Below are 24,012 nucleotides of genomic sequence, written 5' to 3'. Positions count from 1 at the left end.
ATTGTTTGAGATATTACATATATTATGAAAAATATTTTGTAGTTCACATAAGACTTAAATACCGAGCGATTCTGTTTGCAATACTCATATTCAATAATAATAATAAAATAACAATAAAAATGATAAATAAAATAAAAAGCTTGGTTTCATTAAAAAATATCTTTATACTAATTGCAATTTCAGCATTTCAGTTTAAGTTTTATCGGAAATGACAACAAATTAGCAAAATATATATAGTAAATTGAACGAAACGATCTAAACAACAATATAAGTTTGGCATGCCTATCAAAATTTGAAGATTAAAAATGTTTTGTTTGAGAATCTATTAAGAAACCAGTTACTTAAAATGTTTAATTGAAAATTGTAGTGAGCGGTAATACTGGCGAACCGGCTGGTAGCCAAAGGCGGCTAGTTCTATAATAAAAGCGTTATCGAACCTACTCCTGCATAAAATTCTGGTTTTTTGGCAGGAATATGAACGCCATGAGTGTTCATATTTTTATTTCCAAGGATCGTACATGAGCGTTTTATATTTCATAAAACCGCAAAGAAAGCCGAATATACATTTTGGGTACATTTTTTTCGACCAATTAAAATCAAAATTGGACGAGTGATTGCAATTTTAGTAAAAAGATCAAATGCTAAATTTTATTTATCAAAATAGTTGCGCTTTTCAGTTGTCGCGAAATTATTTCAATTTTTAATGAATAGAGGTTGTTTAAAATTTAACTGAAAGTTAATTAAGGTTAGGTTAAATGTTGAGGGTTACAAATTTGATGTAAAACCGCCTGCCAAATTTCATCCATTATGCTTAAAGTATAAATGAGTTATATTCATCGACAGGTAGACATAACTCTAGAAAAGACATTTCAAGATACAACGATGTATAAAATGTAAAAATTTATTAAACCCTCAACATTTTTTATTCTGCCGATCAATTACAGACTTTTTCCTATTTAAATAAAAAAAGTTCGTTAGATTTTTAAAAGATTGATAAATTATGTAATAATATTATATTTATATATGATTAAAAATTAAAGCATGATTAATCAAAAGAGATAAGGTTCAAAATAACTCTTTAGCAATTCATATTTTCTTATTATTTAAATTCTAAATATTTATAAGAATACTTTAGACACAATTTAAGCATTTGTATTTAAAACAACAAAAGACACTTGAGACAATAAGAAAAAGTGTCATTAGAATAATAAAAACGAAATACCATATCTGCAACAAATGCATCAGCGAATTAAGCATACTTAAAAGAATTCTAAAATAAGTTTAAGATAATTAAAAAAAATTAGAATCAATTTAACTCAATTTTGATTTATGCTTTCATTTTGTTTAAGCTTTATTTTTTTCGAGACATTAATATTTTTGTTGATGATTCATTTTCAAATTCATAATAAATTAACTATGAGAATGCGATTTATTTTTAACATACTATATATGCCTAACGGTTTGCTATATGTTTAGTCACGGCTTTATAAACACTCTAATTTGATTCTAAAATGTCAAAAAGATTTTTTAATATTTTGCATCTAACATTAATCAATGTTGAGACAAAAAAAAATAGTTAAAAAAATTGTATAAATTTTAAAACTGAAATGGTTTATTAAGAATGTTTAAATGTTGAAACAAAATAAAAATTCTCTTTTAACAATAAGTTTGAAAAACGTCTAAAAATAATTGTTCAACTTCTGACCATGTTTTTGGTAAAATAGTCGAATCGTTATCTTAGATAATTTAGTTTTAAAGATAAATTAATTTTGAAGAATCAATTATTACTTTCTTAGAAGATTTCGAAATCATTGAAAGCGATTAATGTTAACGCAAATGCAAATGGCGAATTTTGAAACATGATATAGAAAAACAAAAACAAGGCCAAACGATTTTTTTTCCATCAATTATTTCACAATTTGGGATTAATAATCTTGTTTACTTATTTGCTCACAATTATTATTCCAAAAAATATTTTAATAAAAAAAGTTATTTAATTACAAAAACTTTAAAACTTTGAAATATTATATAAAAAAATATAATTTATTTCATTAATAACGGATGAAAATATTGCGATTATAAAGATTCCAGTTTTCTTTAACATGTTTAATAATAAAAACATCTAAAATAAATCAGCACTATATAAATGGAATAGTACATACCTTTTGCAAGAAATAAAAGCAGCAAATGATTGTAACCTTACATTGAAGGAAACACAACTACATGAAAAAAAATCAGTAGAAAAATTCTTAATTTGGCGAGAAATACTACCTCTACACAGCTTCATCGTCGAGTTGCTTACTAGTCTTTAATAATTAGAAGATTTCCTGTTTGTAGCTTATTTTATTTTTCTTGATTTTAAATACTTTTATTAAAATTAGTTGATTATTTTTACTGGGCATAATTTTATAAATACTAAAAGCTAAGAAAACAGTTAGATTAATAAAAACAAGAATAAAATAAAAAAAGACTTCAATTTTTTTCAGAACTTAAGACCTTTTATTCAAATATTTGGCTTCGAATTCGATCAACATTGCAACCCTTTTCCAAATGGTCGGATTCGATAAACAATTTCTAATCCACTCATTCTGGTAACCACGTCGTAATCAGAGGCTCGTGTTTTTTCTGAAGTTGTTGATTACTTGAAATAATCTACTGGACTAAAACTCATAAAAATCTGATTCGAAAGCGTGGTTTTAATGACTGATCGATCCAGCATAACTGGATTATATGCTACAATATTCAAGAGATTAAAATATTTCACTGATTTTTACCCGGTCTCGTTGAAAGAGGATTTATAAAAGATTCTTTATTTTTGAAATTTGATGCAAGAATTTATTTTCCAGTTTTAAGAATGCTGCCTTACAAGTGCGAAATCTGCAATTTGCGATTTTCTGTCAAATGGAGGTTAGTGCATCATCAGAAGATTCACGAATCTGAGAATGCTACAGCTAAAAGTGATGAATCCGATTCCAGTTCCGCGCCAAACCCTAAAAAAGTTGTTTTAAAGAATGCCGAAGTCCTACAAGATTTCAACACTCACGAATGCCCCGTGTGCCACATAAGTTTCGCTGGGAAGAAGCAATTAGAAAGACATGAAAGAGTTCATGGTGATAAGAAATATTACCAGTGCGATAGGTGCTATCTCGGATTTTTTTGGAAATCGAATTACAATCGACATCGGAAGCATTCTTGTACCAGGAGAGTGTTCCAGTGCGAAATATGTCATCGTACCTTCAACAAGAAATTGCATTTCTTGCGACACAGAAGCTTGCATGGTAAAGACCGGAAGCTTTCCGAAGATCCGGTTGGCAACCAAGATGCTGGCCCATCCACACCTGCTCGGGTGGACCGTGCAAGGGATGGATTGTTAAAAAGTAAAGATAAAGAGACTGATACAGAAGTGATAGATATCACCCCCGAAACTAGTCCTATTAAAGGTAAACCGCGGGCTTCGAAACTAATCTCGAAATCCTCGGAAAAGGATGCGACTGAGTCTAAGAGTGATGATAAGTCAGGGGAGGAGCTTCTGTCATCAGACCCCAATTTCGAACCGAAAAAGAAGAAACCGAGGAACAAGTATGAGAGAAAGCACAAGTGTGATCTATGTGGTTTAGGTTTCAGATTCAAGTGTGACCTGGGCCGCCACCGGAGGACGCACGACAGCGTGAAGCCTTTTCCTTGTGACCAATGCGATCTTGGTTTCAACTGGAAGTCGAATCTTGTCCGCCACCAGAGGAGGATGCACTGTGGCAAGAAAGCGTTTCACTGCGACAGTTGCGGGGAGGGCTTTACCAAGCGGTACCATCTTACACGCCATCGCACAAACAACTGTGGAAAATCGGGCAATGATAGAAAAGCGTCCACGAGTGGTAAAAGACAGAGTGAAAGTGACGACTGTAACTGTGACAATGGCAGTGATTCGAATCCGGTTGTAATACAGCTGCTTCCAAAGAAGGATGGTGCCACTACCTCCACCGTCAAAAAGAAACGTGCTTCTTTGAACAAAGATCGTGAGTTTGAAGTCGGAAAGCAAACCACCAAAAGCACGGAAGTTAATATTATTTATCTTCACGCTTGTTATGATGAAATTAAACCTTTCAGTCAAGAAGAGTGCAAATCTGGAAGAGACAGGGTGCAATCTGACGCTGTTAATACAGAAGAGGTTTACGATTGTCGAATAAATAATGGATCTCGTCGTAGGGGAGACCATGATGAAGATTCTAGAAGCGAAGCACCAGCTAGAAAACGTTTGAGGAAAGAAGTGAAAGAATTTGTATGTTCTGTATGCAGTCGGGTATTCACGAGGAAATCATGCCACCTGCAACACGAGAGAAGTCACTACAGGCAACCACTGCGATGTGAGTGGTGTCATCGGACCTTTGCTCGGAAATCGGTTTTCCTCAAGCATCAGAGGATCCACACTGGTGAAAAACCATTCCAGTGTGAGACATGCCTTTGCTACTTTCGCCAGAAGTCTCAACTTGTGCAACATAAGAAAATCCACTCTGGTTTGAAGCCTCACGAGTGCGAAGTGTGTAAACGAAGATTCAATAGGAAGTCGGTTCTAGACCGCCACAAGATGATCCACACCGGAGAAAAACCGTTCGAATGCGAAGTTTGTCATCTCTGCTTTAATCAGAAGTCTATTCTGGTCCAGCACTTGAGGATCCACACTGGTTTGAAGCCTTACAAGTGCAAGAAGTGCAATTACAGTTTTACTCAAAAGTGGAACTACCGAAGGCACAAGCATAAAGTCCACACTAGTGGAAAAACATTACCCATTAAGTGCAATACATGCGATTCCAATTTTCCCAGAAAGAGGATTCTGATTCAAAACGAGAAAATCCATGAAAGGAGGAAGTTTGTTTTTCATATCTATAATACTCGATTTGCTGGTAAGCGTTTTGGAGGAAAGGACAAGTTAAAAGAAGCCAGCGGTCATTCCGGCAGTCATGGGGAAACCCATTCACCTCGAAATCTTGACCATTCTGATAAGAATCATGACTCTGATTACTGCGAGATTATTGAGGAAATACAAAATGGGAAGACCACTCAAAAAATACAAGCTGAACAAGTTATTAAAGATGTAAAGGATATAACAGATTTTCCGGATCACTGCATTCCTATTAATATTTATATTCGAAAAGGTATTCGTAAGCGGGGGTCATTGGCTAAAGATAATAAAAGTTATCAGGTGGAAATTCAAAGCACTAGAGAAAAACCCATAGAAAATGGCGGTCGAAATCTGGAATTCAATAAGAAAACTGGGTCTGTTGAAATTGAAGAAGACACGAGAGAGATGGTACAGATGGAAACTAGTTTCAGAACTGAAAAGAAATCTAGTGTCGAAGATCAGAAGAGAAACCAGGAAAACAAAGATGTCAGGTTGATGGAAGAAGATATTAACATCAGCAAAATAAAAGAAATGTCATTAATGAAAGAAATTGAAGACAAAACTTCAGAAATTAATATGAATCCATCAGTTCAAGAAGACCAGGACGATGTTAAGGAATGTGAAAAGCGCTTAGAAATATTGAATAGTAGTGAAAAGGAAAAACCAGATTCAAGTGACAATCTCTTCATAGATACTGAAATCAAAGAGAATGACGAAATTTCAAAAGTGGTCGATGTTTTGCTAAAAAGATGCAATGAGATTATAAAAAGTGAAGAAGCTACTGAGAATGGAAAAAACTGTTTAACTAATGCGGAGGTTCAAATTAAGAATGAAAGTTTGTTAGTCGAATCAAAAGAACAACAGAATGAAATTGATTTGAGGAATGGTTGTAAAAAAGAAATTAAAACCAAAAAAATTCCAACTGTTTTGGTCGATGACACTTCTGATTGCCAAGAAGAAAAAACTGTTTTTAAAAATAACGTTACTAATTTAATTTCTGTTCACACCGCAAGTAAAAATGAATTTGATGAAGGAGCTCTCACGGATGAAAATTCAAACGAACTGAGTCACAGAAATCTAGAAAATAGTGAACTTAGTCAAATGGATGTGAAATTTGATTATGTTGGAGAAATACCAAATAGCCAAAATGCCCAAAATCCTTTGATTTTCCAATCAGACAAAGATTCATCAGGATTACCATTAACACTGAATAAAGTAGACAGAAAAAAGTCGATTGAATCGAACGAAAATGAGAATAAAATTCGAACTGAATCACGAAAATGGTATTCCGAAAATGAGGATAAAAACAATAAAACCGTTCAGTGTTTTAAAAAGAATAATGACGGAAAATCTTGTGATGAGACTCCTAATAATGAGATTTCTATTAAAAAACCATCAGTTGATCAAGTTGATTCTACTTCTTCGAAACAAACAAAAGAGGATAATATTTTATTTCAAATTTCATCTGATTCAGGAATGGAATCAAACGTTTCGAACGACCATAAATTCGACCCACTAATCGATAATGAAACCGAAAAAGAATTTACTAGAACTATTAGTGATCTATCTGCTGTGGAAGATAAAAGTTTGATTACAACGAAACACAACCAGAAACAAAATATAATATGGATTAACAGAGAAGCAAAGAAAGACACTGGAACTACAAAGAAGCTTTGCAGTATAGATTTAGAAGATAATGGTTCCAATGTGGAATTGAAAAATGAATCAGATTTGGTTGAAGATAATGGTTTTGATGTGCAGGTGAAAGATGAAATGCCATGTGGACTTGAAAGTCGAAAAGTTTTGAAAGTTAAGAAAACTGCTGAAGAAATTCTTACCAAACAAAGTAGCAAACTGCATCGTAAAGCTAATCGGAGCAAAAGACGGTTAAGATATGGTACCACGCTTGGTACAAAATTAATGAATATTTCTCAAGAGCAGATGCAACAAGAAGAGGAGAAGGTTAGAGAAGCTTTTAGTTTCTTAAAAATCCATGATGATCCAGATCATGCCACTAGTGCTGAAAAAATAACCAATGACATTAAAGAAGAAGAAAATGGAGAAATTTCGATTACAAGACAAGTATATATATGTCAGACTAAAGTTATTGAAAGCATTGTGGAAATCAAGCAAAAGGATAATACGAGTGGTTTTTCTCATTCTACTGTAAATTTCACCAAAGCAAGTCCAACCATATGCCATGTAAGGCCCATAACAAAAGGAGCGGAACAAGCTGTAAATCATGAGCTCAAGAAATCGAATTTTGACGACCAAAAGAAGGAACATGAACCAATCGGCGAAGGAAGGGCAAATTTAACACCAAATATTTCTTTCCCTGAGGAAATCTTTTCACATGCAAGAAAAGATTTTGAAGCAACAAATTCTGATCAAATATTTCATAAAAACGATCCATTGAAGCAAGTTGTCTGTGACCGCAAACCAGAATTTAGAGTTGGCATAGACAAAGAAAAAGGCCAAATCGAAGAATTTCTGAATGATATTGCTAATGATAAAACAGGTTGTGACTACATTGTTCAAAGTAAGGATACAAATACTTCAAATAATGAAGAATTTATTCGAGAAACAATCATAGACCAAAAACACGTTAGCGCAGTTTGCTCAGAGGAATTTTCAAATAAAGCACGAATTGAAATTGGTTGTGATATTCCGAAAAGCAATGATTTAGATCGTTCAAAAAGCAAAGAATACAATGCATTAAACCACAACAAAGCTGATGAAAAATGCGATAGTATGTTGGAAGTAATTCCTGCTCTCCAGAAAGAGATTTATGATATTTCCGATGAAACTTCTTCAGAAAATAGTTATTTGCTTCCAAAAAAGGACGCTAATCTTCCAGAAATTTCCTCAAGAGAATGTCAGATAGGTATAAATGATTTATTAGAAGAAATTGATAATAGTCAGACACCTGTTCAATGTAGCGAAATCAATTATATCCAAGATTCGTGTAAAGAAATAAACTCTAGTGATAATTTAATGAAATATAGAGATGTCTCTGTTACTATTGATGACAGTGCAGTAAGTGACCGTCAGTTCAACAGCACTGAACAAAATTCTAATCAGAAAATGCACAGCGGTGAAGATTTTATCCAGGAAAATACTGATAATCAGGTTTCTTCATCAGGAATCAGTCCAGATTGCGATTTCCCTCAAATCAGTCAAACTGATTTTAGTTCGTCCGAACAAACTGAAATTTCCTCCAAAACGTATGTGGAACCAGAAAAGAGGGAATCGGCGTCAAGTTTACATCATGCAGAAAAGAGCAGCTCTGATGCCTTTGGGTTCATAGATTTTAGTACTTTATCTTCACCTGTACACTATAGTGATTTTTGTGAAAGGCCTGAAATACCATCCTTTGGTATTTTCAGAAATACAGATCCATGCCCAGAGAGTGATAGCACACAAAATTCTCTTTTTGAAGGAAGAAGTGTACAAAATAACATTTCGGATTTGATGAGTGATACCAGAACTGACTTAGAATTAACACCTCTACAAAATATGCGTTCCGACAATGCTCCCACTGGATCTGGTCAAAACTTTTCATTCTATCAAGAACTGTGCGAAAATTTATCAACGCCTAATAAAAATCACAACCACCCAGGAATGTTTGAGTCTGAGAAAACCAATTCAAGTTTTGTATTTCCTAGCGAAGTTCGGGGCGATTTAAAGAGACAGGCATATCACGAATATGCTCCTCTTGAAAACGTATATCAGCATTCTGTTTTTACAACCCCCGTTTCAGAGAGGATACAGAGTATTCCGAGTTACGCTGAAGCTTTTTCAAAACCACGCATGGTTTTGAACGACTCTAATTCGACTTACACAGCTCTTTACCCGGATACTTTTGCTAATGATCAAAACTCTGAGACCAGAAAAGATGTTGATTACGCAGCAGAAAAATCAAGTGCCTCCACCGAAAACTGTAATTACGGCCATTATCAATACGAAGATTATGTGCAAAGTGTTTGCCGAAATGGTAAAAATTCCAAAACTCAAAATGCAGAAATCCAATCAAGTTCAGACGTTTATAGACTTCAACAGATGAATTTTGTGGATGATTACTTCAGAAATGAAGGCACGCCAAAGCATGTTGAAGGCATTAAGAGTGATTCAGATGTGAGTTATAAATATCATGCCTTTAATCCTCCAAGTTACGAAAAGCCTGGTGGTTATGAAGAAGCTTACACTTTCCCACCTCACTGTGATGATAATTATAATTATTCTATACGCCAAGAAAAGGTTCGTACGTACGAAGTTCGTCATGAAGAAATCCATACATTCCAAGATCTTGTTCGATTTGAGAAAACCTGTACATATCCCGCACAGCCAACCGAAATGTCTCCCATGGGAATCCCATCACATTACAGAGAAAGCAATGTTTATCAAAATGCTTTGAATCCCGATGTGGTATTTCCTTCTAATTATTTTCGAATGAATGCTTCATCTAACAAAGAAGACCCATCCTCTCAGAATGTCCAGCCACCTGCAGATGCTTCTGGCTTGAGTTTGCAGTTTTCTCATGCCCATACTGGGGAGAGTTCTAAAGAATCCCAAAAGGCATCTCTGCAAGCAGTATCACAAGAATTTCCACGGATGAGAATTCGAAGTTCGTCCATGACAAATATGCAGCTATCCCAAGATCCATCGAAGTTGGATTTGCAACTTTCTCCAGCTCTTCCAAAACCAAATCGGCAGATTCCAAAAACTCCATTAAGATTTAACATTCAAACTCCTCAAGGTTTTTTTCGAACAAATGCCGCAACCCCTCAGAATTCCTCATGGACGAATCTGCAGATTCTTCAAAGTACACCCAGGTTGGCAGCGCAGACTCCAAAAGAGCCCATACGACTGATCAAGCCTTCGCCTCAGTACCCTATCAATCATCCTCTAGGGTTCGTTCCTAGTAAGGGGGCAAAACCTCTCATCAGCCCGAATTCTTCATTTCAGAACAAAAACAGATGCTTCCAGGAGCATGACTTGCGCGGGAAATTGAGCTTGGATTTTGACCGAAATAGACGAATCCATTTTGAATCTCCGAGAGTAACAGCAAACGATAATGAGCAGTCGAAAGGGATATTTATTGAAAGGCTTTTTCGGTGTGACAGGTGTGACCAGTGTTTTGTCCGGAAAGAAGATCTGATCCGGCATCGCTTCACGGCGCATGAGAAAATTCGTGTGGTTAAACCAGCCTCTTGCACGTTTCTTCAGTAGTTATCAACCTGTTGATTTTTCGCCTACAAGCTAGTTAATATGAATTGCAGAAAATTATTTTTAATTGCTCTTGTTATATTTAGATGTTAAATTTACTATATTGTTAAATATTGCTTTTTTATATATATACATAAAATTATATGTTGCGGACAATTTAGTATAAATTGAAGAAACATTATATTGATATATTGTTTTATATAATTTATTTAATCTGATGATTAATTTTTTTCCTGAGAAAGCTATACTGTTTTATTTATATTCACGAGTTTCAGTGAATTTTTTGAAAGATAAATATAAGTTCTTTATTTCTGTGTGTAAAATTTACATTTTGTTTTACAATTAAACTTAATAATAATGCAAGTTTCATAGCTTTATAGATATCATACATGGAATGGGAATTTAAATAAAGTACATTTGATACAATATGGCTCTTTATTTTGATTTGATTGATCTTCTAAAGCAGTGCATTACATCTTAATATAATAATATAAAAATAAAAATTAAATATAAAAAATTTTTAAACTGCAACAATATAAGAAATTTTCACGAATATTTTAAGTAATTTAAATGATTAATTATACAATTAATTTAGTAATTTGGTTGAATTAATGAAAAAAATTTTTAAAAAAATTAAAGACAAAAATACTTAAACTAAAAAGTTTTTAAGATATAGTAAATAATTTAAAAGTTTATATTGATATAAAATATCACCAAAAGGTGTTTGCATATTTAGAAAATTATTTCAAAAATTACTATATTTTGAGTGTTTAATTTTTGACAGACCAATAATTATTTAATTCCAGCCACATCTGGTGACCTGCTGGCTCACTGGAAATATTGGTTGTTTTGCATTGATGCATTTGCTCAGTTTTAAATTAAAGTATGTGACCACGCTCGGGATGAATTTTCTGAAAATAATTATAAAAATGGTAAAAGTTGGTAAAAGTTTTTTAAAAATTGAAAAAAGAGCCTTTTTTGTATAAAAAGCGGTATAAAGCAAAAATCTTCTAGTTTAGAGGTTTATCGTATGGTTTGCTTACAATTTTGCAAATAGCTAAAGAAATATATTATATAGTTCCTGAACTAAAACGGAAACTGCATTTCTATCCATTCTTAAAAGTATTGGGGATCTACTGATAATTAACACGAAATTTTCAATTTTTTTTTTTTCACATTGTGAAACTCTAAAACAGCTATAAAGAAACTTCTAAATAAATAAATTACTTATTCTCTAGTTCACGAAATGCAGAACCTATTGAGAAATTACTATACCAAATATTTACAAGAAAATATCCATTAGATTTTAATTCATGAGGTTTTTTTTGTAAGAAAATTCTATAAAAGATTAGAATCTGAGAAAATAGTATTATAAAGATGTGAAAAAGCATTAAAACGCAAGTAAATTCAAATATAAAAACCACTGTACTTTAACCCTTCCCTCAAAAATAAAGACTTAGAAACAAAATTCGAACGGTTTTAAAAAGAAAGCAGTTCAAATATAAAGAATATTAATTTTTTAAAAAAATTCATAATTTCGCAAAAAAAAAAAAAAAAAAAAAAAATCGTCTTTTTAATGTAATTTCTTATTTAAATTAAAATTTCAAAAATAAATAAATAAATAAAATATGTGCATGCATTCATTCCCTTCGAATTATCTCCCAATCCATTTCCATCCAAAAATATACCAGTGACAAAATTTTGTAACTCAAAGTCTCATGGTTTGTTTTGTAGAATATGAACACTCGCTTTGTTGCCAGTAGAGATTTTATGTTCACTTTCATAATGTTGCCAAAGCTAAAAGCTAAAAGGCTTGAAATAATTTTTAGCTAAAGATGAAAGAAAAAAAGGTTTTAAAGTTATTGCAAATGATTTTGCTGTATGAAATCCTGCGTAAAATTTCAAGGACAAGTAACTGCGAAATATCACTCTCGTAAATGAGTTGATGACGAAAATGATTCTTATTCTTTATATATGTAAAAAAAATTAAAAAATCCGTGTAAGACGAATTCAGTCTGAATGCAAATAATTTCATAGGTGATCTACAGTTTAATTTAGATTCATTGGAATATTTATAGAGCAAAGTTGTAATTATTCGCGGCAATCATGAATAAGTAAAATCGGCGGATAAAAGATATAGTTTAGGACAATAACGAATAAGTTTTTTTTAATTGAATCGTTTTTTGATTGTTTGTTTGTTTTAGGGGTTGAAACAAAGTTGATTTATGTTTTCAAACAAAATTTTGGGTATCTATAATTATGGATAATCCTTAAAACGAATTGTTAACTGTATTATATAAATGCTTTTTTTTAATAGACTAAGGTTTATAATTTAGGAATTTAAGTTTTAGATTTTTAATAAAAATAACACGTGATCTTCTAGACAATGACTTCTTTTCGATTTTTCTTTTTTGTAATGGAAGTAAAAAAAAAAAAAAAAATGAGGGCTAATTTCAAAGCTTTAAATAAAAATGCATTAGAGAAAAGAAAAGGATGAAGTGATAATAATTAATAATAAAGGGGAAAGTAATTAAGGGTTATTTTGAGTGAAATGAGAAAATGTAATCAAAGATTATTGCGCGTGAAATTTTAATTCAATTTTTAATCTACACAATTTTTTCCATTTAATTTTTCAAATATTTGAATATGTGAAAAATTAAATGGAAAAAAATTGTTAATTAAATGGAATTTAAAAATTAAATGGATGTTCAGCTTACGGTTTCTATTTGGAATCAAGTAAAATTCGAAAGACAAAACTAAAAAGATTTGCAGAAAAATTAATAATTTAATAATATATGAAAATTTAATTCTAATGATAATGAGAGACAATTTTCTATTTCAATTTTTCGAAACGGAAAGTATTTTTAAAAATAAGAAATTTTAATTATTAAACAAATGTTTGATTTATTTTGAACTGACCGCCTTTGGCGACCAGGTTCGCCAATATTGTAGCCGGCTAAAAGGTTCAATTAATATTTTATGTAACTTGGTCTCATAATAAGTTTTTTTAGCAAAATATTTTTAAGCTTCAAATTTTGATAGTCATATCATTCATTTATATTATTATGTTGACCTTAAGCCGTTCTGTTCATTGTATTACGCGTCTCTCTAATTTTCTATAATGCCAATAAAATTCAATTTTAAATTAATGTGGAAATAATGAAACTAAAGTGGATGATATAAGTAAACTGAAAGCAGAATCATTCGGCATTGAAGTCTTATGTGTTCTACAGAAAAATTTCCATAATTTATAATATTTCAAAGAATTATTCAACAAAAATTTCACGAATTCAATGAAAAATACAGTTTATAATTTTATTTTTAAAAGAACATAAACGTTATCAGTAATAAATATTTAATATTTTCGTTTTATAAATATATTTCAAAAAATTATGAAGTTTAAATTTTAGATAGTCCTTTGGTCCTAAGGAATCGTATTCGGCAAAATATCCTTGACTCGCCAACTTTTAAATAAATAAATGAACGTATCTATTTTCTGCGATCCAATCTGACCGATTTATTAAGTTTTGAATATTACAATATTAGAGCAATCAACATTTTCATAATCTAAGCCAATTATTCTTCGGAAACTCTGGGAGTTGGTTGGCTTCTTTGAGACAGTCGATGAAGTGATCTATAATAAGCCGTTTTTATAGAATAGTGATGTTGAAATTTGCATAAGTCGATCAGCTTTGGTGATTGATTTAGTTGATTGGAGTGCAACTCTTTTATTTTAAAATATTAGCGTCTTAAGAATATTTTGTTAAATATGACTCGCAGGGAGCAGGATATATGTATAAATTTAAAATTCGTAATTCATCAGCATTTATGGATTCAAATTATATAAAATATAATTATTTTATTTAGACCATTTATCAATAGATGTATGTCTGTTACTAAATGTTTGCAAATTAGCTGTTAGGCTCCGTTTAGAAAGATATCATATACATATTAAACCATATTTGCCTTAAATAAAACTGTTTAAGTGAATTAGTAATATTTGTATTGTGAAAGATCATAGAAAACGTTTCCTTGCATTTACTTTACAAAAAATATCCTGCTTCATATTTATTTCATTTCATACAGACACGTGCTGAAAATTATATTTTTATATATTTAATTTCGAATGATAGTTAACTTATTTTTTATTTTGAGCTTTTGTTAATATGATGGCTACGCGTTGATAAAAGTTAATTTTTTCCCATTAATGTGCAAATTAAATTTTATTTATTTATTTATTTATTATTTTGTGCCAAATATATTATTTGAAAAATATAATTAATTATTTTTTAAAAATTCAATAAAAATAGAGATATAATTTATTAGTTAAAATATTAGTATTATTGAAACTATTATTTTTTGAACTTCAATATGATTTTTTTAAAATCAATTTTGTGCTGTAATAATTTCGGAAATTATAGCGGAAAAACGCCGATATTTTTCTCAATTTTTAATACAGTTTATTAAAATTCTAATTAAAAATTCAAAAAAATCGCTCCGAGGTGCACTTTTCCGGCCTCCAAAGTACATACGTGTCAAATTTGGTAGCTTTCGAACGGTCTGGCCTGTAGAGTGCCAACACACACACACAGTGAGCTTTATCATAAGTATAGATATAGATATAGATTAATATTAATTTTAATTCCATTCTCCTCCATTTAAAGCATAAATTTAAATAATTTTTTCAAAAAAATTATATTAATGAACAGTATGAAGATAAATATAAATTATAATTTCGTTCTTAATTATTTTTTTAGCCTAAAAATGAATAGTAAATCATTTAAAAATCAGTTTTATAGATATACATTAAAAAATTTAAAATATAATAAATAAATAAATAAAGTTCACTACCGATTTTCTTATATTACTTCGAAATCAAAGTAAAAAATATATCAAAATAGTGATACTTTGATTTGAAAATATGATTAAAGTGTCGGTTGAAATCTGTTAAACCTGTTTAAGAGCTGGAGAATACTTATCGACTTGTTAAACAAACAAACAAACAAAAAACAAAAAAAGAAAAGAAAAGAAAGAAAGAAAGAAAGAAAAGAAAAGATAAAAAGAAAGAAAGTAAGGAATGAAATAAGTTTCGCCAGGAACAACGAAAGTGACAAGCAAATAATATAATATTTCGATATAGAAAGCTTTCATTTGAAAGCGAATTAAAATAGTAAACTTTGTAAGTTCCACATGTGTACAAAAGCAATTTTTTGTTATTGTTTTTGCGATTACTGAATATTTTTACTTTCTATAGAAAGAAGTAGCATAGCATTGTAATCGCCTAAAAATTCGAACTCGAGTTTTTGATGAATTTTCGCGTTCTGGTTCGAAAATGCCTTTTTTTTTTTTTTTTGTATTATATTTGCCTGTGAACATGATAGCTTAATAATTAATGCTTTGAGATGGGGGTGAAATTTGATATGAGGGTTTTACACTTAACTTGTAGATATCTATTAAAATTTAAACGAAATATTTTTTTGAAATGCAGTCTATCTGTCTGTCAGACTGTCCCGAGTACGAAAAACACATTTTGGGAATTAAATTTTGTCTACCCGTCTGTGAATATAATAACTCAAAAACCCAGAGCAATACCATTTCGTTCATTAATCTTAAAACTAAATTGTAAAATTTAGGCATCATTTGGGTTAAAACCCTTCGAAGGGAAAATTTGTTTGAAGCGCAAGATTTTGTGTATACACGGTAACTCAAAAATGCAAATATTTGGAATACAAATTTATCACTGAAATTGTGGGAAGGCGCAAAATTTGAAGGCAAAGAAACATTCATTTATTGACATGTATACGAATGAGATAGCTATAAAAAAAAAAAAATGAAACGACTTCAATACAATTTGGAATACGATTTTGTGGACAAAATTGCCAACTTGTATCGAATTTGGAATCTGTGTTCGATAAAAATGAAAATGTTCAAAATGCATACTCAGTTTTTACATTGCGAAGCACAAAACGCGCCACACTGCGCCACTGCACGCGGCAGTCGGTCACTACCTCGAAGTCTAATCATTGCTAGCACAGATAAGGCTTTTTCCCTTGACCTCGCGATATACATTCAGGGGATACGTGCGTGTATAAGATAGACATAAGATAGATGTGCATAAGTTAGATACTACGTGCCCAAGATAGAAAGAGAATAGGGGGCGGTGAATGTCAAAGTATACGAGAAAGTCAGGGATTAAAAACTCCTGCTGGTTCGATTTTGATGTTAACATATAAATGCATAGACTGTTTAGAAGAAACAATGATACATAGTTAGTTTTTTGGGAAATATATAGACAATTTACATTTGATACATTTAATCCAGATTTAGATAGAGATCCTCCCCAATGTTGGTGTAAAAATGAATGTTATGAAAATGCATTAAATTAAAGCTATTCTGAATGCAGGAGGGTGGCAATGTGTTTATGGAGGCATACTTGATCGTAAATTCAAAAGTATTAATTGCTTTTACGTTAGTACCGATGATAATCTTTGCCTTAAAAAAGCAAGAAAAATACTAATATATGGCGAATTCCACTTGAAAATGAGCCTATCATTTACTGAGCAAATCATTTACAGACTAATAAATCCCACCGGAGGGCACCACTGATATAAGGATGAGAAACTTCCGGCAAGGTGGTTGGTTCTCGCTACCCGGATGTACGCAAAAATTGCGAGAGTCGAGTGTCTTCTGCGATGACGGCACATTCTTCCCATAGGATGGGTTGTACCGTGGCCGGTGATGGCCCTTAGGACTCAACCTTAATTCGCACCAATGCTGTCGTGGTGGGCCAGTCAGTCTGACCAGAATGATCGGATTTGAATGTTTGTGAAAGTATAGACTGATAGACAGACAACTTCATGGCGGATTTAGTTCGAAATCTGAAGCAAATTCGAATTTCAAATGATAAATCTGTGTGCCAAATTTTATCTTTCTAGCTGTCTTTGTTTTATAGTTATCGTGTTAAATTCTATTCTGGCAGCCAGTACAGTTCCGTTGGTGGGAATTTCGTTCGAAATTTGATCGAAACTTACAAATTTCGTTTAAAGATCGTATACCGAATTTCCCTCGTCCAGCTCAAAGCATTTTTGAGTCACAGACAGACACATAGACAGACAAACGTTATTCCAAAAATGTGTTTTTCCGATTCAGGGAAGTCTGAAACATGGAGATTCGTCAGCCTTTTGTGTGTTTTTTTTTCAATACAATACAATAATTGTAGAATAATAATACATTACCTTTACAATAATTTCTCATTGTGATATACGAGAAAATAAAAATAAAAGTGATATTCGAACCTCTTGTCCTAAACATCAAAGCAGAATAATATCGTTTCAGAACTTAGTCATTTCTCTTAATATTATTTAAAAAATAATACCAATGGCAGCGCGCTCACAATATATATATATATATATATATATATATATATGTGTGTAAAGATTTATTTTGGTTGTTGAAGAAGGCAGGTTTGAAGACATAGATGAGACATTTTACATTTTGAAATTAATTTTAATATCCATCCGGGAAAACATAATTATTTACAAGCAGAGACGCGGACATGGCACTTCCGCCACAGAGCGTTGAAAAAGCAGAAGTCGAGAAGAAGAGCGAAATAAATTATCCTTCGTCTTATATAACATGACATTTTGATAGAGAAAATATTTCTTTACAGTGCCAATATATTATTAAGATTCTGATGGGGATTTCTGATGCATGTCAATCACAAGTAAGGGAAACACAGGGATCTTTTAAAAAGAATGTGCTTATTGGACATTTTTCTACCCCTTCACGCGGAGCGTGAGCATGTGTCGGCGTTTAGCCGATTCAGCAACTTTACATAGCTTCTCTTGAATTAATTAAGTAGAGAAAGTGGAAGTGGATCCCGAAATAAGAGAATATTTTTAGAATGAAGTTACTATGGGCTAAATTAAGATAAAATCTCGGAAATTAATTAAATTGAAATTAGAATTAAAATATCATTACATATATATTATTGAAGCAATTACTGAAACAATTAAAAGTATTGCAGCAAAGCATACTTAAATCATTTTTAAATGTATTTAAATTAGAGAAAAGGTTGTGATGAAATAAAATTGCTTTAGATTAGAAAAATTAGAAACTTAGTGAAATAAAAATTATTATTATATAATATTATTCGAAGGAATTGTTTAAAAAAAAGCTTTAAAGTCACTATTAATTTTCTAATTAAAATCCTATTTAAATTTTGAAAGAAAAAAAAACTCTGAATAAACATTTACTAGGTCTACAAGGACTAGCTAGCTACATGTGAAATGTGGTTCCTCTAGGCCTGATAGCGTGCTCTATAGATAAAGATTTCGACTTGCTTGTTTCTTTGTTTCATTATTTTATGCTTCAAATTATTTAATGTGAGTGAGCTTGTAATCCCAATTTATTAAAATTAATTAAAATTGACCAAACTCAATCGTCACATTAAACATATCTTCATGTTTGCTGTTATTTATTTGTTTGCTGCAATATAAAATAATGTTTCTTTTTTACTATAATATAAAAGTTTTATTTACGTTTATAACCGGATGAAATAAAAAGCGTTATTCTTTGATCATAAGCAATCCATGGGGCATTGATTCATATGGATCGAAATGGATATATTTTTTTGAAAAATGTAATAAAATTCTTATATTTTTGAGCTGTTGCGTATAGTTAAAAGAGAAAATTAAATCAATTAAAAGGTCAATTTCATTAAATCGTTCAGAGTTTTGCAGAATGTATAAAAAATATAACTCTGAACTAAGAAATTAGCAATATTTCAATTTAAATTTTGAATATTTTAAATATAGATAAAAAACATAAAAATATTCTTTTTTTTTACATTATAAAGCATAAAAGCAACTAAAAATATTTTTCTGATTAAATTAATTTTTAATAATTGCCCATTCTGCAATTCAAGAACTTATTGGGAACTTATAATTCCAAATTCGAAAGAAAAAAAAAAAAAACCCCAAACGTATTGGATTTTAATTTATAAGATTTTTGTAAGATTTTATCAAAAGTTAGAATTTGATGAAATAGCTTTTAAAGATGTAAGTAACATTAAAACGCGGAACATTCAAATATTGAAAGCAATGTAACTACTCCCCAACGAATAAAAAAAGAAGCGAAATCCAAATTCTTTTATAAAAAAGAACTGCTAGAAGATAAATATTGAATTGAAAAATTTTCTATTTTTCCATCAGAAATCAACTTTTTCATGTATTCACTTACATGAAAGATTCTTAATGACGTTATTTTTATATATTTGATTCTGATTTGTGTGACATAAAATTTAAAAAAGATCAGAAAGATCTCCATTGTAGCTGCAAGTTCAGTGTTTGAAAACTCTCCAAAACGGCGAGAAAGCGCCAAATTGGCGGACATGCTCCTGTCACGCAGAGAGAGAGAGAACCCTCTTTGAGAGACACGGTAGCTGCGTCAACAAAACACAATAAAAACCAGACTCCGAACTTGTTTGGGGGGGGGAGAGAAAGAGAAAGCGTCGGTGAGGAGGAGTGGGGTACAGAGACGGTCCCTTTGCCAATAGGAAGGAGAGAACTGAGTTTCGTCTAACGCTCTGATAGGGCACTTCAGAGGGTTGGAAAAAAAAGAACCAAACGAGAAAAGAGGGGGGGGGGATGCAAGGGTGGGTGAATAATATAGAGGTAGAAGGAAAAAGAGGAAAGAGGGGAAGGGTGGGGTGCATACTCGCTTGGGCGACGGACGATGAGAAGAAAGCTGGCAGGTGAAGGAAGAGAGAAAAAAAAGAATGAAAAAAATGAGAATATTCGAAGAACGAACGAATGGGTACGGGATAGAAAAAGAAAAAAAAGAGTGAGAGAGTAAGGATGACGTGGCAGCAGACGATATTTAGATGGAGAAGAGAATGAAGAAAGAAAAAGTGGAGAAGCGACCAGTAGTGTTTTTCAGAGTCAACTAGATAAAAAATTTTTTTCATCGTTTTGTTTTCATTTCGGGAATTAAAAAAAAAACAGGAAAAAAAATACATTTTTGAGTAGGATTGCTAGCTACTTCTTTTTTCTCTCTCCACGTGTAGTGCTTGGCGAAATAAAGATGAGCGAGTATTCGCCAAATGTGACGAGGGTGTCCGATGCTTTAAGGTTTCCCGAGCGGAAAGTTTCTGTTTTCGAAAAGACTCGAGTGGAGAGCTTGCTAAAAATAGAGAGCTTTTTAGAGGAGGCGAGCTTACTAGGAACGATGTTAGGAGAGCCATATCGAATGAGAAGAAAGAAGATTCATAATATTGATTGCGATTTTCTCTCGTTTAAAAATAGATCTGATTTTCTTTCTGTTGTCCTCTGCCTTGTTTACCATGCTCCCAGTTATGCTGTTATTGAATTTTTCTGCTGATATGACTTATTCAAGGCAGGATTAAGCTCTCTAGGGGGGCCCTTCGGTAATAAAAATTATGTTTCTCTTTCCCCGCTCGAACTTAGAAAACTGTTTTTTAGTGATTTTTTTATCTGCATAAAATGCAGTTTTAATTCGCTCATTTTTAACTTATAAATAATACAGAGTATATTACAGCAGTGCAAGCTTAAAGAACAAAGCATCGAATTGCGGATCACTTCAAAAAAAAAAAAAAAAAAAAAAAAGGCCGATGAAAAGCTTTTCAATATTTTGCAATGGAAAATAAATAGATAAATAAAAATAATTTTAAACAAAATATTAAAAGAAAATTACTAAACTGATTAAATACAATCCTAATACTACAACTCCGGAATCAGACATTTTTAAGCGTTATAAAGCAATATCTCTTTTTAGGATAATAAAACAAGAGATTATAAAACTATTAAAAAGTAATTAATTTAGGAATGCTATTAGAATAACGTCCTGAAATTCAGATATATTTTATTTTAATCTGAATAATTTCGAGTGAAAAACCTTTCTTTTTTTATTTAAATGAAAGCACGCATTAAATTACCACAAAAATAACACAAAAGAAAGAAACTAACGAGTCCTTCGATCTCTTAAAATTTTCCTTTTTAATTATCCTGTTTTAGATCTACAAAGCAAAGACATAAAGCAATTTTAGATGTGTGTGTTTTTTTTTTTTAATTTTCTAAACCGGCACATTAATTTATTTACATAATTTCGTTCAAATGACGTAACTGATTGAATATAGTTGAACTTGACGTAGCTGAAGTGACGTTTCGTTCAAGTGACGTAGTATTCCGCTTCGTTAATGAGATATCCCGACTCATTGTAAAAACGCCCATAACTGAATTAAATTTACTCCCAAATTTACTTTTTAGTTAATTGTTCATATCGACACTATTAAATGATGACGTATTTTCCAAAGCAATTTATTAAAGCAAAGCAGTTGTATAGCTACGTTTGCTGTTAAATTTTTATATGTTGATGTTCTGTGTGTTGTGTGTGGTTTTTCACGTTCAACAGTTTGATAAAATGGTGACGATATTAGAAAGAGAACAATTGAATTTCCTTTTTAAAAAAGTTAATTTGAAACAAAAGAAGGCAAACAATGAATTCTCCACTCCATAAATGATTAGCAGTTCCACTATAAAATGATTAGCAGTTCTGAGATGTCACCACATTTTGATGCTCTGCCAGAAAAAGAAATGGTCCCAAATTTGAATTAAGAAGCTTTGATGTCTAAGACAGATGATATTTTAACTGTCAAAACATAAAAGAATTTTCATTCCTAGCTTTTAACATGCAAAGAAAAAAAAAACACCTAATGTTAGATATATAATTTATGCGTAATACAAGTAATTTTGAATTATATGAAAAAATCAGTCTGAAGAAAAAGTAGTAAAATAATAGAGCAATTAATTAAAAGTAGAATAGTAGAAAATAGAATAATTGAAATTAGGATAAAAATAGAATAATTAAATATAATAAATTAAATATATTAATATTTTTATTATTATATTATATATATTAATATTTATATTTATTATTATTATTAATATTTATATTTTCTATATAAAAATATTATATTAATATTTTTTCTATTTTTTATTACTTTAAATAATTAACTAATGTAATATTTTTAAAGCTTATTTATTAATTTAATATACTCCCTGCATAAAACTGCATAATTTAAAAATCATTAGGTTCAAGATACAACGGCTGGCGTAATCAAATTGTCGAATTTCGAATCAAGTCCGAAGCATCATCATATTACGATGTTTCATATCTTAACAAGAGTATCAAACTCGAAGTTTGGGTCAAATAAACAAAAATCTAATTTTATGCAAGCAGAATTCTGTTAAATTTTTTATTAGAATATAAATTTATTTCCAAAATATTATTTTTTATTCTAAAAAGTAACGCTAAGCATGGAAATAGTTTCACATCTAAATATTCATTTGTTTTCATTCTTGACTAGAAAATATTTGTAAAATATCTTTCCCATCTTGATTGAATTTGGCCCTTTTATCGGAACGGCATTGGATTACTTGATCTGTATTTATGAAGAAAATTGAAAGAAAATTTAAAAAATAAGAAATTGCATTTTCAAACTTTGTCTCAAATTCATTTTTAAGGTTTTAAATTTTTCTTCCGTGTATTCATTCTTTAAAATTAAAAAAAAAAAAATTAAAAATATAAATACTTATTAATTTTTAAAAATTATATTTGCTAACATTATAAAATTAAAATGCTTACATTAAAAAAATTATAAATTAAAATTACAAATGCTTACAGTAATGCGATTCCTTAAAAAGCTCCATTACTTCAACGGCAAACGATTTTTGGACTTATTTAGATAATTAATTCTTTTGATAAAATTGCCTTCGATAAAAGTGTTGTTTTTAAAAATTATTTACTCTATCTACGAAATTTTTATCAGATATTTTTTAACATATTTTTTGCACCGTACAGATATTCGTCGGGGGCAACAAGTTTGACAGGTATAGATTAAAGGTTTTAAAATTTATTTTATTTGTTTAATTCTTTTTGTTTTTTGTCGAATATTTCGGTTTTTTTCCCATTTATTCAAAACTCATTTGTATATCGGAAGATCTTTAAACGGATCTGGAAGAATCGATTATTGGGTACTTCTGAAAACACACGCAAGGAATTCTTTTTCACAATAATGGAATCAAATCAATGCAATGGTCACATGATACAAGTCGCACAATATTTGTCCTCCAACTTCACGTTTTTTTTCATACATTTCATACATTTTCATACACAAAAACCGCAATGTATGCTAAAATTTAAAGTAAAAGCCTGTCGTGCCACAGCAGTGATATAATGTGTTATTAGATATAAAATAACATGTCCTATGACTTCACATGAATTGAGCCCATGATCCTAAATTTGTTAAAGCTAACTAATCTCCTTTTGTCAAAGAATTTTGCAATCTACTTCGTTTCAAAAGGGAATAGAAAGAATTATTTACATTCTTGCAATGATCCGTTTTAAAATGCTTTAATTTCATTTATAAACTTTGACGATTATAACATCTCTCTTATTTTAGAAAAAAAATTAAAAAAAATTAATATCAATTTTAGTAACTATCGGAGATGCAATGAAAGTATAGATAAAATAAATAAATACGGCATTTATTAAATTACTGACACACCTATGGTTGGCATATATTTTTTGTTTAATTCCAATTCAATCTCTTCTTCATAACTTCACGATTTTATCAAAAACTTATTCCGAAGTAGTTCTATTTCAATAATCTTAAACCTGCTCTGTTTATTAGGTAAATGAATGCTATTAATAGAATCAAGTCATTATTAAAAATGCAAGCTTATCTATTTTCTAACTGCGTATTATCTTTATCGCGGTACTGTAACTTTACTTTCTTATTTCTCAGTGTAGGAGATAACAAACAGAATCATTCTTTTTTTAATTTTTTCCACTATAAAAAAAAATTACAC

The 24,012-nt window shown here is 30.8% G+C and overlaps 1 protein-coding gene across 1 annotated transcript; it reads left to right on the top strand.

The window, feature by feature from the left end:
* The first annotated feature begins 2,614 nt into the window (after nucleotides 1-2,614).
* Nucleotides 2,615-10,269, top strand: LOC129957569 (uncharacterized). The gene has a single exon (XM_056069933.1). The coding sequence runs from the start codon at nucleotides 2,855-2,857 to the stop codon at nucleotides 10,124-10,126; it is 7,272 nt and encodes a 2,423-aa protein (XP_055925908.1). The 5' UTR covers nucleotides 2,615-2,854; the 3' UTR covers nucleotides 10,127-10,269.
* Nucleotides 10,270-24,012: the final 13,743 nt, after the last annotated feature.

This window comes from Argiope bruennichi, chromosome 11 (assembly GCF_947563725.1).
Source record: "Argiope bruennichi chromosome 11, qqArgBrue1.1, whole genome shotgun sequence".
In the NCBI taxonomy this organism is placed as follows: Eukaryota; Metazoa; Arthropoda; class Arachnida; order Araneae; family Araneidae; genus Argiope; species Argiope bruennichi.
This window is presented reverse-complemented; position numbering and strand designations above follow the sequence as displayed.

Coding starts and splice junctions, on each gene's coding strand:
- LOC129957569 (XM_056069933.1), top strand. CDS start 2,855: ATGCTGCCTTACAAGTGCGAAATCTGCAATTTGCGATTTTCTGTCAAA.